This window comes from Pygoscelis adeliae, unplaced genomic scaffold (genome assembly GCF_000699105.1).
Source record: "Pygoscelis adeliae isolate BGI_AS28 unplaced genomic scaffold, ASM69910v1 Scaffold402, whole genome shotgun sequence".
NCBI lineage: Eukaryota > Metazoa > Chordata > Aves > Sphenisciformes > Spheniscidae > Pygoscelis > Pygoscelis adeliae.
In genome coordinates this window covers 1,452,608-1,468,305 of record NW_008824411.1, presented here as the reverse complement: position 1 = coordinate 1,468,305, position 15,698 = coordinate 1,452,608, and the positions used below count along the sequence as shown (strand labels likewise).

General features: G+C 37.3%; 1 protein-coding gene across 1 annotated transcript in view; it reads left to right on the top strand.

The window, feature by feature from the left end:
- Positions 1-12,071, top strand: part of ZRANB2 (zinc finger, RAN-binding domain containing 2) — a 20,652-nt gene extending 8,581 nt beyond the window's left edge. Inside the window, exons 3-11 of the mRNA XM_009320666.1 lie at positions 222-274; positions 419-527; positions 1,837-1,919; positions 3,564-3,640; positions 4,229-4,366; positions 5,236-5,408; positions 7,713-7,799; positions 9,561-9,725; positions 10,250-12,071. Of these exons, the coding sequence (XP_009318941.1) occupies positions 222-274; positions 419-527; positions 1,837-1,919; positions 3,564-3,640; positions 4,229-4,366; positions 5,236-5,408; positions 7,713-7,799; positions 9,561-9,725; positions 10,250-10,313 (949 nt within the window). The 3' untranslated portion in view covers positions 10,314-12,071. The remainder of the gene's footprint in view (positions 1-221; positions 275-418; positions 528-1,836; positions 1,920-3,563; positions 3,641-4,228; positions 4,367-5,235; positions 5,409-7,712; positions 7,800-9,560; positions 9,726-10,249) is intronic.
- The last annotated feature ends 3,627 nt before the right edge of the window (positions 12,072-15,698 follow it).

Below are 15,698 nucleotides of genomic sequence, written 5' to 3'. Positions count from 1 at the left end.
CCAGCTTCCCGGCGGGGTTTCGCAGCTCCTGGCCCCCATCGTGCAGCCGGTCCGGCACCAGCCCGCCCCAGGGTCGGGCACGGCCTGAGAAACTTCGTGTTTTAATTTGGAACAAAATCAGCTTGAAACGTAAAGGCGTTCTCCTGTAAGCCTCGTGTGTGTGCATTTTCCAGCGTTCTCTTGGACTAGCGTCGTCGTTCTCTCTCTATTTTTGTTTCCAGGTGTGGGAATGTTAACTTCGCTAGAAGAACCAGCTGTAACAGATGTGGAAGAGGTGAGCGTCTCAGATGATAGATCTTTTTCTCCTCGTCTGTTTCTGCTTTTTTAAAAGAAAATAATATTAAATCTTTTTAATTTATCGTAAAGGAAGACGTTTGAGAACTGTTTGGTTTTTGTTTGTTTTTTTTTTCTTTTCCAGAAAAAACGACAGAAGCCAAAATGATGAAAGCTGGAGGGACTGAAATAGGAAAGACACTTGCTGAAAAGAGTCGTGGCCTCTTCAGTGCTAACGACTGGCAGTGTAAAACGTATGCCCTTTTAAAAAATGCAGAGTGTTCTCTTAGAGCCACGCAACACATCTACAATATTGTACTTAATTTTGTCAGTATAAATTTACTTGTACTGATGAGAGAAGAGTGACCAAAACTCACAGCTATTCCACTAGTAGTGTTTTGCTGTGAGGATAGCATTCGGTTTTGTTTGCTGGACAGCAGTTACTTAATTAAGAAGACTGGAAAAAGATTAAAAAATCAAGAGTAGGAAGGTGAAAGTTCATGTTTTTCTCTGACAAGCCAAGACACTTCTCAAGTTCAGAAGAAACATGTAAATGGAAGTAACACCTTCATTGCAGTATGATATTTTATTGTTAACGTTCACTAAATATTTAATGAGTAAAGTTTAGCACATAGTTAAAGTCTTAGATGTTTCTCTAACCCATCAACTAAGAATGTTCAGATCTGAGTTCGAAAAGGGCTACTTTAATAAAATGCTTTGATTTTTGAAAGGTGCTTTCAGATTTTCTGGAGCACTTTCAAGGATTTCAGTTTTTGCTGATTGAGTAAGCTGTCTACCAATGAAACCTGGATTTTTTAAATTTTTTTTCTGCCAGAACTTAGCTGTGTTCAGCATGATAGGTTTCCATTTGTGCTGTTCCGCAGCTCGAGACGGGCAGGTTTCCTGGGCAGTGCTGTGGCTCCCAGTGTCTGAGGGATTCCACTTGATGGCACGCTTCAGGATTGTCGTGTCTTTCCAAGTTCATAGCTAGGCTGTGTCTTATGGACCTCCTCCTCTCCTCTTTGGGACTGAGCAGCATCCTGATGATAGTGTTACAGATGGGTGAGAGCGGCCTTTTAGGATGCTGTAAGATAGAAATGCAGTAACGGAAGCGTATAACTGTAGCTGTGCACCGGTGGATGACGATGGCTGCTCATAAGCATTATTCCCATGGTAGCTTCTTCGTTAACTCCTGTGAACTGTGAATGCCACTAGTGGAGAGTAATGAGGAATTTTAGCACTTCTTGTGTAGTCTTACTTCTGTTAACTTGTCTGCCTACCTGCCTGTTAATTTTACTTCTTTCCCCTTGATTTGTCCAGTATGGTCATCTTCCCATCATCCTTGTGCCGGTGAAATACCCATAGACTCTCTTGCAGTTCTTTGTGTCTTGGTGACTGTTGGCCTTGGAGTTAATTGTGTTGTACTAGTGACTGCAGATCACTGCTAAAACTTGGCAAATACATTTTTATGATTTTTTTTTTTAACTGTTGCCTCAACACTTAAGCTTTTTGATTTGAAATAAAATGTTTCTTATTTCTGTTTTGTTCTTTTTGCCTCTGAAGTTGTGGTAATGTGAACTGGGCCAGAAGATCAGAATGTAACATGTGTAATACTCCAAAGTACGCTAAGTTGGAGGAAAGGACAGGTAAGATGTATATGGTTTTAAAATACTCAAATTATTGTAAGAAAACTTCTTTTTATAAATCACGATATAATTTAATTAAAGGGATTGTTTTCACAGCAGAACTAGTAAAGTTGAATGATCTTCCATATGTAAATAAATCTGTAGGTTCTTAGACTTGATTCCTTTTAGTAGTGTGCAAAGTATGTGATAGTTTCGTATGGAAAGTCAGTGAATATTCAGCTTAAACTGCCTCTATATTTGATTTTGATACTAAGACGTTTGGAAGGAGTAATGCAATATTTTATTAAACTCCAAGAGGTCTTGTGTATATATAGTGTCCATCTACAGAGGACTCGGCAGTCACACGAACAGTGTTTGAAGGCTGTATAGATTAGACTGTTATCTCTTAATGAGGTTTGAGGTTTGGTCACACTGTGACGCATTTTAAATTCCTCCTGCATTAACAATGAACCCAGTGGTAACTAGAACAGAGGATATCCTCATAGTGTGGTCGTAACTATTTATAGTTTATTTATACTGCTACCACTGCAAATGGGATCAGGCAGAGAATTTAATGCGTAGAGTGTAACACTAATGCATATAAAAAAAAGAAGCATGGAGAAGAGCACAGAGCTTATTATTCAAAAGGCAAAAGAATAATTTTTAATATTCTTATTTAATATTATAAGAATATTAAAGAATGATATCTAATTGTACTGTATATGTAATTGTATTTCATACAATTTCTTACCATTTTTAATTGTATTTCATACACTTAAATATTTTTAATATTAATTTTTCAAGTTCTGGTGTCCTTCAGAGTAAATTTGTAGTCATGTGCAGGACACCTAGCATGTTGTACACGCTTGCAGTAAATTACAAAGTCAGCTGAAATTAACATGAGCCGTTGAAGTTTTCCACTCACGTTATAAAAAGGAATAGAAAGATTCTTAAGGTAAATCTTGTCAGTTGTACAATTCAGTGCAACTACAGCATGCTTTTATTCCTGTTGCTCCCTGAGGATGTATATATATGTGACTATGTCACAGGATGATTGCGATATGGGAGCAGGCTGGCATGCCCAGAAGCCACCATGGAGGCTGCATGCACATAGGACCTGGCTGTGGCAGAGAGGCTGCAGCAACGCCAGCAGCTGGGAAAACAGTTAGCAAGTGTTGCCCTCCCCTCATGTTTCGTTGCCTGCTTTCCTGAGTTGGCTACTGGCTGGTCTCCGAGGTGGGATTTTGGTCTTCGAGGACAGTAGCCTTTATTCTAGCCCCTTGGAGACATTCTTGTGTTTATCCACACCAAGGCAATTGTCAGGCACTGCAGCCCCGCCAGAGCTCTTCTGGGAAGCTGGTTGCTCAGCACAGCAATAATCCTGAAATTCTTTTTTTTTTTTCCCATTTTTTTTAAATGCTATTGCTTCTGTGTTATCTGTTTTAATCCATTTTCTCAATTAGGGTTCTGAGGACCTATATTTAATAAACGTGTGTGGGAACAATTCATGTTCCTCTTGAGATCATATTACATTCTTATGGCATATATTTATAAATCCACTGAAGGCTTCCAGAACCTCCGTGAAAGTTTAGAATAAACTTTGTGCTTAACATAGCTGAATTTGGTGCAGCTCAAGAGATTGTCTTGTTTTACCCCTTTTTAAAGGATACGGAGGAGGATTTAATGAACGAGAGAATGTTGAATACATAGAACGCGAAGAATCAGATGGGGAGTATGATGAGGTAAGATTAGGTACATGTGTTACTCTGGAGAGACATGTATTGTGTGATTTGTGTTTAGGATACATACATTTGCATTTGGTTTCCTTATGGGGAAAAGCACTATTCAGAAATACATAGTGATGCATCTCTTTGTCAAATGCTCAAGTGTGAAAGTTTTGAACTGAACGTGAATGCATCTGTTTTGTCTTTTTGGGGGTTAAAAAACTAAGAATGAGTTCAAATTAAACTGGTACAAGCTGAGTTTGTTAAACTTCTTAGGGAGCTGGCTTCAGGGTCATGCATGTTGTTTTCAGCCATATGTTCGACACTGCTTTATAAAGATATCGCATAGACACAAATATAAAATACTCCTTTGTTAAATGCAGATTTCCATTAATCTTGTCTGTGGGTACTAATTGGATTTAAGACAAGCATCTCTTTAGAAAGTTTCTTGTTGCTAATTGATGTTTCATGATACGTCTCCTTCCCTTTGAGCAGTACCTTATTTGAAATTGATGTATATTTATTTTCTCATAGAAGTTTTATCAAAAAATACAGTTGGAAAATACTTTTGATTAAATCGTACTCTAATGGAATAAAATTTCTTAGTTTGGACGCAAAAAGAAAAAGTATAGAGGGAAGCCGGTTGGACCTGCATCTATCCTGAAGGAAGTAGAAGATAAGGAATCTGAAGGGGAAGATGAGGAGGATGAGGATGAAGATCTCTCCAAATATAAATTGGATGAGGTAGCATGTTTTGGGTTTTTCCTAGCAATTATTTTTTAATTATTACTGCAGTGCTGTTTAGTATTGGTAGGTAAGGTTTAGTCTGTATTTTTAGCTGCCTTTAGAGCAATGTAGAGGAGTAGCTATCAGAATAATGGTGCCTACAGCTTCTCTAAAGTATGTGCACAAGCTCTGTTTTGTTCTAATACCTGCATTCAAAGATGTATAATTTTTTTAAACCATAAAAAAATTAAAAGCTTATCTGAGATCAGAATCAAAAATTTTGAGATCTTTATTTGGAACTTTTATGTATGGTTACCATATAAAGGGAATGTTCTTGAATTTTATTCTTAGCCTTTTAAAACCACATCAGATTTATTTTTTATAAAATGGAATAAAATATTCAGAGGCTTTTTTTCACCTTTCCTGAAATAAATGATCATCACGTATTGGATTGTCCACATCTTTGGACAACAGTCCTGCAGAGACATGCGTATATGCTTTTTTTAACACAGCAGTAACCAAATTCTGCATATGAAACATATCTCTGCAGAATTATGCTATGGTTATAGATTTTGAATCTGAAAATACTTTAAATGAGTGCCTGGAAGAAACTGGTAAAACTGAATGTCTGTATTTTCATTAACTTCATTAAATAACAGAAAATGGGACTTCAGATGGGGTTTTTGCAAGCTTTTTAATAGTTTAAAAACACAAATTTTCAGTCACTCTTTACTCTTAAAATTTTTGGATCTCATTGATTGCGCTAACAGTATTTTCAAACATTGGAAAAAAGCACAAAATAAACCACAGAATAAGTAAAAAACACCAACTGAAGAAAACAATCACAATATTTCGTAAGTATTTTTTGTATATCTGCATTTTTTCAGGATGAGGATGAAGATGATGCTGACCTTTCAAAATATAATCTTGATGCCAGTGAAGAAGAGGACACTAATAAGAAAAAGAAATCCAATAGGCGCAGTCGTTCTAAGTCTCGATCTTCCCACTCACGATCTTCATCGCGCTCATCCTCTCATTCAAGCTCAAGGTCTAGGTCCAGGTAAACGGGTACAGGTCAAGGGTAACGCCAGGCAAAATGTCAGTATCTAACTTCTTTATTTACTTTTTTTTCTTGATTGCCTTATAGTTTTAGTTTAATGATGTTAACAATTTTATGTACAGAATTTACACAGGTAGACAATGTTCTGTTTTGACCTTCTGTGGATCCTCAGTAGGGAGGCCTCGTGGCTTGTTGCTTGTTTTAGTAAATTTAAGTTGATATTTCAGTTGAATCCTTCAAATAAATTTAAAAATATAACTTATTTTCAATTTTATTTTTAGGCTTGTTGGCCATATGTGATTCAATGGGTGAACTTTTTTTCGCAATGTTGAGTAGAGTTGTTGAACAGAGAAGCAGAAGGGTGGTATTGTTAAAGTGGGAGGAAGTGGCAGAAGAGGGCAGTGATGATGCAGTCCAGACAGATTCAGTGAAAGGACAGAACGGAAAATATCCTGGAAATAAAGACAAGAAACTTGAACTTAGTTTGTTGGCAAGTGACAAAGCTTTAAGTACAGTGGCAATGTTGTCAGAATAGCACTTCAGGTTTATATTGATCATGGGGCCACAAAAAAAGTCTACTAGGTAGATTTAAGATCTCACATTATTACTTAAATTCAGTAATATATGAACAGTTCAATAAATGTTTTGTAATCATGTGATATAAATGATGTAGCTTTTTAGCTGCTGTACAACTAATACAAGGATGATACTAATAGGTTTAAGACCTCAAATTGGTACTAGCTCGCAGGGTTATACATAAAGTTCATATACATAAAGTTCAAGTTTATTCTAACCTTCCTAGCTTTATAACTGCACCTCTCTGCTCTCATCGCTGTGATCACTGCCCAGATTCTTCAGACCTTCATACTAACCAGATGTCAGCCACTGTCTCTGTTTTGTCTTTCTCCCCATTGCTGTCATGCTTTTTTTTCATGCTGCCTCTTCTATGAAGAATTATGTTCTTCACAATACCTATTGTCAGCCTCCCCACTTCTTCAAATGCCATCTTGAGACGTGTATTTGCCGCGTGGTTCCAAGGAGGAAGAAAACTACTATTTTCAAATAAAAAACAAGGAGGACACTATTATTCACTAAGTGTGAATACTAAGTGAATTTTACTAAGTGAATAATAGTGACTAAGCTGACAGGCTGTCCACAATTTTTGTAAATGAAGTGAGTTGTGGAGCAAGATCTTTGAGGAAGTGGCTGTATGGTCTTGTGTGAGGATAGTATGCAGCCAGTATGGGCTGCATTTGAGTGCAATTCTTAGGTTTAGGGGTGGGAAGGTCAAAGAAGACAGAAGAACTTCATCTGGCCATAATTTTGTTCGTTAATTCACAGATGTTAACAGTGAAGTAAAAAGTAGCTTGTCATAACTGAAATTTGCTAGGGATCTTTCAACTTTCTGTTGAACTTTTTCCTTCTAGCTACAGGTAATTAACTGGAAATATCAGTTGCTATTTGTGGATATTTCTTTGTGGGTTTTTTTTTAAAAGGTTTAAATATATTTTCTAGTTAGCATGTGTTCCTACTGCTTTTGTTTTGCACAGTAAAATGAAAAAGACATGGTAACAATATAAACCAGGAGACTGACAGCATGTGTAATATATTTTTCCTGAAAAGATTATTGGAATTTGATTGCAATGCCTTCTTTTTACAACAGTTACTGCAAGTCCGCTACCATTTTTATATATCTCTTGTGGTTTGTGCTTTAAAGAAAATCCATCAACATGAAAAATTTGAAAATAATTTTGATGAGTTAGAAGTAGTGTTAGATATGTCTGTATTGTAGCCAAGAATTAACTACTACTTAATTTTTAATGCAGGGAAAATCTTTGTGAAAGCTTGAAACTGCTTACAAAATGCTTATGAGAACTGACTTGGGGAAAATTGGAGCTAGCTAGTCCTAATATTCTTACCTACTCTGCTTTTTCAAAGAAACTGATGGTTTTCAAGTTAAGGCACAAATTAAAAGTTAAGGCATTGATTTAATGAAATAGTTAATAGACATGCAGTTGTTTCATTTTGCCAAATAACTGCAATCCTGTTTAATTTTTGTGCTTTGTTTTAGGAAACATAAATAAAAAACTGACTTTATAAATTTCTGAATGCACCATCTTACTATTTAAAGTTTCTGTTTTAAAATGTACTATGGTGATACTGGGAGGTAGGAGGAAATTGTCATTTCTTTAGTGACTCTAGGCCAAATTGTATTGATGCATCATTGTCTCTGCTGCTAACAGTAGCAGTTATTCTGCTAAATACAAGTCAGACACTGGAAAAAAATCTTCCATGTTGTTTCAGGTCCCATTCAAGAAGTTCTTCCAGTTCCAGATCAAGATCTCGTTCCAGTTCCAGAGAACACTCTAGATCTCGTGGGTCGAAATCAAGGTGAATGAGGTAGCACTCTCTCCTTGCAGAGAGAAAAAAGGGCAGAAGAACCAACCGCTTGTTGATTTCATCGTAAAATTATGCCGGTCAAAAAACATTAACTCGTTTTTATCTTGGAAGTCAGAATTCCTGGGGTCTCTGCACGAGGTTGTTACCACTACAGATGTATTTCTTGAGAATGCGAGGTTTTGGTTGAAGAGTTTTAAGTCTGATCTAAGCTAGACGAGTGGACGCCACAGATCTTCACTTTGAAGGAAGAAGAATTTCAATGCATGTTTACTTGCTTCAGTAATTTTTGCTGTTTTTACTGTTTCCACTTTGGCTACTTGATGTGGAAGAACATTAGAAAATACGCTATACTTCTGATTTTGTGTTTAGAGATAACTTATTTAACGTATCTAACGTCCACTAGATAGTGCTGCCATTATCTTTATAAATGTGGGGGGAATGTATAAAAATGTTGATAGTAAATCATGCGAGAAGCTGAGAGAAGTTTGAGCTAGCTGACGTTTTCTGTATAGCAGTTACTGAACTATGCGGGGAAGAGTAACAAAAGCATATAAGTTCCTTGAGGTGTCCTTGCACGGGCATCCTCTTGGCAGGACTTTCCTTTTGCGATGGAATGAAGAACTGTCCCACCTCCATGCATGCAGAGAATCTTAAAACTGTAAATAAGGAAGTTTGAGTTGGAAAGACCAATCACAAATGGTGCCACCGCCCTTTGGTGGCAGAAACGTGCTATGGATTATCACGTGAGGGTCAGCGCGAGATGGAATCTGTGCTTTTAGGAAGAGAAAAAGGGTGCCTGTGCTCCCACTAGATGCTGGTGTCTCGTCAGTTGAGCTGGGTTATCTGCTTGTGCCACACGGCATCCACCGAGTGTCCTCAGTGTATTAGCTTGTGTGCAATAGGACTGCTTTGTTATTTACAATGAGAACCCTGAGAATATTTTACCAACAACATACACTGTGTTGGGGTTTTTTAAATGTTTTCTCCAGCTTACTGAAAAAAAAAAATCCTGTTAGGTGTTCTTACATAATTTTGGAATTGCAGTTCAGGACTTTCTACCTCTATTACTTTTTCCACAAGTGGGGTTTTTTTCTTGGGTTTTTTTGGATAACCAAAGTGATTTTTTGAGGGCTTGTAAGTGCAGCTGGTTCTTTTTTTTTTTTATGTTAAAATGACTGTATTTTAAGAGGTTTTTTAAATATTTTGGTTGTGGAAGGTCTTACTCTCTACCCAAATTTATTTTGAGACTTGTAAATATACCTTCTGAGGGTTTTTACTGTTTTAGTAAGATGAACATGACTTTACAAATTTCCAGTGTGAAATATCCATTAATATGAAGTGGAACATTGTTAAATCAGCATTACATCTGTGGTTTTCAAGCCATTCTGCTTTGGGAATTTAACTACTGAGGAAGGTCCTTATATAGGCTACTTCCTGTCCCAGTCTCCCATTATTTCTTTGTCAAAACGTGTCATTCTGGTGAATGCTGGAAAGAGGTTTCCAAACCATTGGTGGTCTGTATATAAAGAAACACTATTTAGCAAAACTTATTAAGAAAACTACCACAGCAGTAGAAGTCTTTATTGGCAGATAACTAAGGAGTAAGTATTAAAGCATCCACAAATTTCTTTGATAAAACACTGTTGTAAATAGAGTAGTGAGTGTTCATGAAGACTGTCTCTCTTTTGTTCTTTCTTTGTTCTTTCTATATTATACCAGAATTAAATCTGATTTATTTCTTAATCAATAAAGATCCAGCTCCAGGTCCTACAGGGGGTCTTCCACCCCAAGAAAAAGATCTTACTCAAGCTCTCGTTCATCATCTTCCCCCGAGAGAAGCAAGAAACGAAGTCGTTCTAGATCTTCTTCATCTGGTGATCGCAAAAAAAGACGATCGAGATCACGGTCACCCGAAAGGTTTGGGTTTATGTAGAATAAGAATGGGTGTATTTAAATGTGTGATTTTTTTTTTTTTTCTAAAGGACTGAGATTCACTGGGAAAGAATTGAATCTGATCAGTTATTCTGCTATTAAAAGTAGTTTTCTCACTTGCCCTACTCTTACTTCCTATTAAAACCTCTGTAATTGCTTCCCTGCCCCCCCAATGAAACTTCCTCTTGTTAGGAGCATGTTCCGTAGAAAGACCTGGGTCACCATTCTTTCAGTGTGTGAAAGTGTTAACGTGTACGTTATTGATTTATTTTCATAAGTAAATATTGCATTTAGAAATTGTGTTCTACTTTCAGTATTAAACTTACATTTTTAGTATTAAATTCACACTCATGAGCTTAAAGTGGTTTAAAGTTATTTCTATATTCTTATAAGGCCCCTATCAGATATACTTGGCTTCCAGCTATTATAGGATACAGACTACTCAAAGTGGATGCTAAAATTAATTTCAACTTATTTCTTTGCATGCTTTCTCCATTTATATCTTACAGACGCCGCAGATCATCATCTGGATCTTCCCATTCTGGTTCCCGTACAAGTTCTAAAAAGAAATAATGTATTAAAGCTCACATTTAAAAAAAAAAAAAAATTACATTCAGTGCATGAGACATTTTTAAGAAGTTGGTGTCTTACTTGGTCAGAAGTGCTAAATCTGCTAGTAGAGGTGCATGTCTGTCCTTGCTTTCTGGAAAACTGCAGCTTTGTTCATGAAACAAAAAGTGAGGTAGCATTTTAAGCCATAAACTCCCCGGAGCAGGTATGAAGTTTTATTATTTGAGTAAGGGTTGTTTTTATTATTTTTAAAGACTCAGTTACTTGATTCCTGGCTCTCTTGTATGTATGAGCAGGCACAGGTTGGGTGTGTTCTAATACAACTCTGCTCTTCACGTGACAATTACGAAGAAGTATCTGAGGAATGTAGGAAGAACCCATGAGTTTTCTGCATCCAACTCCTGAGTTTGTTTGATGTATCTTGTATGGGACCACAAAAGATTAGCGTAGCCGTAGGGCTGGTGTTACCCATTGGATGACAGTAGTGAGTACTTAAGTCTAATTATTTTCTGTTTTTCTGTGTTGAAGTGAAAGTATAGATGGATTCCCCTCTTTCTCTTTAGCTATGCTCAGTGCAGAATAGCTACTAAATACCCAGTCCATCATAGGATTCTCTAGAGAGTGAATTAGACTTCATTCCTTCAAAGCGAGGATGTTTGAGATATTGGGCACTATCTTCTCCATTGCTCGAGTCTCATAGCTGCTGGTGCCTGTCACTAGAAATTATTTGCTGCAGTCAGCAAAGTGCCCTTTCTGCATTGGTACTGGCTATGGTATTTTCACATGCATGGAACCCGGACTCTGTGATCCTTTCTTATAAAAGGATCATTTAGGAACTACTCTTGAGATGGAGGAATACGGAACTAGCTTCCTGGAATCAAGTGAAGCTTCTGCAGGCTGTCTGTAAAATTCATTTTGGGTTGACTAAAATTTTCAAGGTATATGAATTTTATTTATATTTTAAAATGAGAATTAATAAATGTGTAGAAAGTTCTGACATCTTAAATGTGTTCTTCATAAGTCATTCTTTTTCCCTTAAACATAATTTATGGCTTAAAATGCTTTATTGAATCTATTTTACTAGCAATATCACATTAAAACTTGATCTCTGTTGAGCTCCGTTTGGTTAAGAAAGGTTTAAGTATCCTCAGTGCCATCACAAGGTAAGTATGCTAAGGAAAATTATTTTTAAGCAAGCAAACAGCAATATATGCATTTATTTCAGTAGTAAAACTTCCAAACCCGTATTTGACCGCTGCTTTTTTTAAATGAACTGCACAAAAACAAACGGAGCGAAATTTAAAAACTACATTCTGCTTTCTTTTATTTTTTTAAAGACACTTCTTTTGGACTGGTATATAAGCAAAATGTTTTTGGTGTAGAAATATTTTGATAATCTTTTTGCAGAAAAAAAAGCTCTGCAGTTTCTTTAATGCTTTCTTTTATATCTAATTTCAATGCTAAATGTGTCTAGATTGCACAAGAGCAGGTTAGTCTTGTAACTGTGCCTCTGACGACTTCAAAGTCCAACTACTAAATTGTAAAAATCAGATCAAATAGATGCTATGTTGTTAGCCTTTGGGTTTTTTTCCTTGTTCTTTGTATTAAACTTGTTGCTGTACTTAACAGATGAAAGTTTTTAAATTTAGCAAATAATAGGCTACAGACAAAGGAAAATTATGGTTTCATTTGGCTATAGATAAAATGTAAGGCAAAATGATTCTGTAGACAACTGTAAATAAAACCTGTGAGTCAACTGAGCAGTGAGTGCTTTCTCTTGGAAACATAAGCAAATCTTTCTTTATAACCTATGCTGACAGATTATTTTGTTGTTGTTGTTCTCTCTTACTGCAGTGCAAGAAGGGCAGTATGTGCACTTAACCTGGCCGTATGTATCATAAATTTTCAGATTGTTTCAGTTCTTTAAGTACTGAGAATATTTTTGGATTTAAACAGCAGCACGTTTAAAATGAGCTTTTACAAAACTTCAAGGTATTTTCTTCTGTATGTGTTCCACATTTTCTCTTCAGAAAGTTTTTAGAGGAAGCAGTATGTTTAAATTATTTTGATTTCTACATTTCAAAATACAGAGGCGCAGCGACTATGGTAGTCTTTGCATGCCTGTTACAAATGACACAAAATATCTCTTTTTAGTTACTGCATCGGCAAATAAATTAGAACCAAGCTATTAGAACTAAACATGGTCCACCTCTGATAAGACACAAAGCTAGATTAAGCTCAGGCAGTAAAAAGGTGTGGGTTTACTATAGTAGGGTGTTTGGGGAGGTAGAATTATCTCCGGTGGCCTAGCAGTAAATTTTTCTGTTTCACTATAAAATATTTCCCTTGCCCTCAGTTTAGCCATTGGGGTCAGATAAATTGCTGCCTATAGAAATAAACAGGTATTTCTGTGCAGCTTTGTCAAAGATCAGTGCAATTTGTAATGGCCAAGGAAGAAGTGTTGATTAGGTTAAGTTTAGGGCTAATGTACTTTTCTAAGAAAAATTAAATACATCCATGAATAGTAATGGTGGTTTTGTGTAAGCATTCTTCTGTAGTAATTGAAAACTAGAAAGTGAGTCTAAATAAAAGCAGACTAGACTTTAATTTTATACAAGTTTGGCAACAGAGTAAAATCCACTGCTGAAAAATGTTTCTTTTTTTCCTCAGATAGTCAATAAAAAGCATTAAAATGCACATGTTGGTACATCTTAAAACAAGATTGGTTCGTTTCCATGCCAGGTAACCAACTCCTGTACACTGTTGTCTGATGCAAACAACTGTGATGAACTACTGGAGGTCAAATAGTTGCTGTGTTAGGTCTTACTTCTCACTAACCCGCCCAAACTTAAATTTAGTTATAATGAGCTACTGCAAGTTATTTGTTATGCCTAGTAATCTGCAACGTTTTCATCCTTTTCAGTGCATTAGGCATTTGCTCATTTGCCATGCCTTATTCTGTTGGGGGGCTTTGGGGGGGTAGCGTGTTGCAGCATGGGCTTGTATTGATGATTAGCAGGCCAGTGTTCTAAATGATAGCATTTTGAATGCAATGGCACTATCGTCACTCTACCTTTAGGGAATAATGAGCGTAAATAACATTTCAGGAGTAATGAAAAATACTAACATTGCTGAAGACAGTTGAAACCTCTCCAGTTTCAACACAGCACAAATGTTGAAAAACAAATACCAAGTAGGGCAGGATAACTTTAAGTAGTAATAGTGTATTGTGCCTTTCATCCAGGTATCAGAAAAAGCTTCTTAAGAACAAATTTTGAAAATTGAGAGCTGACCAATGGAGTTGGGCATTCCCAGGGTGGTACAGGATGTGAATGGAGGGGTTAGGAGCAGAAGTTTCATTCTCCATAACCACCTCACTTTAACTGGTAACCATGACAATTCAATATTGTTTTCCATTAGGAAAGACTTGATGCTGGAGTCCTTTTCAAGTCAGGTATCAACTGTGTTACTAAGATTCTAGAGTGAATATTCTTTCGCAGTATGAAAAGATACTTTAAATGGGAAAAAAATTTTTAAGCCAATGGAAGTTTAAAGGGGCAGGCTACTCCCACATCCCTTCCAGTCCCAGTAATGCACCCTTCACTCTTCTCCGTTTATGGCAATGCCTCAGGATCAACCTGTCTTTACAATTCATTCCTGTTTGAGGAGTTTCTCTGCCTGGGGTGCTACCTCTGCTTGAGTCTATGCTATAGCTTTCATGTGTTTTTGGGGAAGGAACTCTGCAGCTAACGTTTTTGATCAATTCCATAGTTTGTTCTTGGAGCATTAATCAAAATGTATCACTGGTCATAGAACTTTCTATCTGGAATCCCTTTAACATAAAGGATTTTTTTGTTCTTTAATCAGAAATAACAGCTAATAGGGTGTCTGTTTGGGGTTGGGTTTTTGGGGGTTTTGTTGGATTTTTTTAAGTATGAGTATAGATATTTGGCGCACTTCTCCAAAATTTGGACAAGGCAGCAACAAGAGGGAGTAATGCTCCTGTAACAGTTCAATAATGACAACAGCTTTGGCAAAGTCCTGCACAATTTACTAACTTTACCTGTCCTGCCATTATCAAAATGAGTAGTATTTTTATGGGAAAAAGAGGTTGTTTACACATGCATTTTAGAAAAAAGTCTGTAGAGTGCTTCATACTTAGTTTGGAAAATGGAACTAATAAATTGATGCTTTCTCATAGGCTGGTTATGGACCCCATCCAGAAATAACGCACAACAAAGCTAATGGGGAACATTCCCATTGTAAAACTGCGGGGCGCAAATATCACGCACAGTACCAAATGATGGCACAAAAACTTTCCAAATGGCAGAAGGGGGAAGCAGATGATGTGTGCTGAACTCACGGTAGCTCCAAATCAATGAATCAATATCAGAATTAAAAAGGGGGGGAGGATATTTTCCCCTCATACTTTTCCAGACTTTCTACTTGAAGCTGTGTACGTCTGAGCTTAGTGTGAATATTGTTCCCCGCACTGGACTTACACAGCAGGATGCCACTGGCAAAATACCTGCAAGATTAAAAAGTCTGGATTCCTTAACTGAAGGACAGCTTGCTGTACATGTTCTAGAAAGTAGAGAATTAACAAAGAAGCCACAGCTCAATAATTTATAAAGCAAGCCATAACTTCTAATATGGCTCTTATTTATGAGAAATGTGGCTCTTCCCATTTCATGATTTCGCCTGTGCACACTTGATCATACGAAGTAAAACCTGAGCAGGGCAGTATTTTAATCTGGACTTTGTTAATAGCACTTTTAACCCATAAAACTTAAAACTTCTTAAAACTGTTAACTCTGCTTTCACAGGAAAAACGAGTTAAATCCCTAGCAGTAGCTGCCTATATAGAGCAGGAATAGAAATTCCTACTCATAAGCAAAGAAATTATTGTAACATGAAACAAGGGTTTGTAAGAATAATTAGCGTCGGTTCTCTGACTAGTTGTTACCTACATCGGGAGCAAACTCCCGAGACCATGACAACATAGAAATGGCATAAAGCTAAAGGTGCTGCAATGCAGTGGGTGTTTTGGCTGGCCAGATACTCTGTCACCTAGTAGTTGGGGGTGTTCATTTACTTATTTGTGGCTAATCAAGCCGGTTATGGCCTGAGAACAGAGAAACGACTTGGTTGAGCTCAACTGTGCTAAAACAGAGTCCTGGGAGTTAAATGGAGCGGGGAAAGAAAGGACAAAAAGAAAGACGCCGCTGCATTCGTTGCCACCTCGGCATACAAGGAACGTCCCAGGGCTGCGCGCGCGGGCGGTGACACTCAGAGGGTTGGGGAGGGGACGGCTCACGGGCAGCAGGAGCGGCCGCCCCCGGCACCTCGCGCTGTCCGCACCGGCTCGGCAGCAGTTCGGCTTCCCGC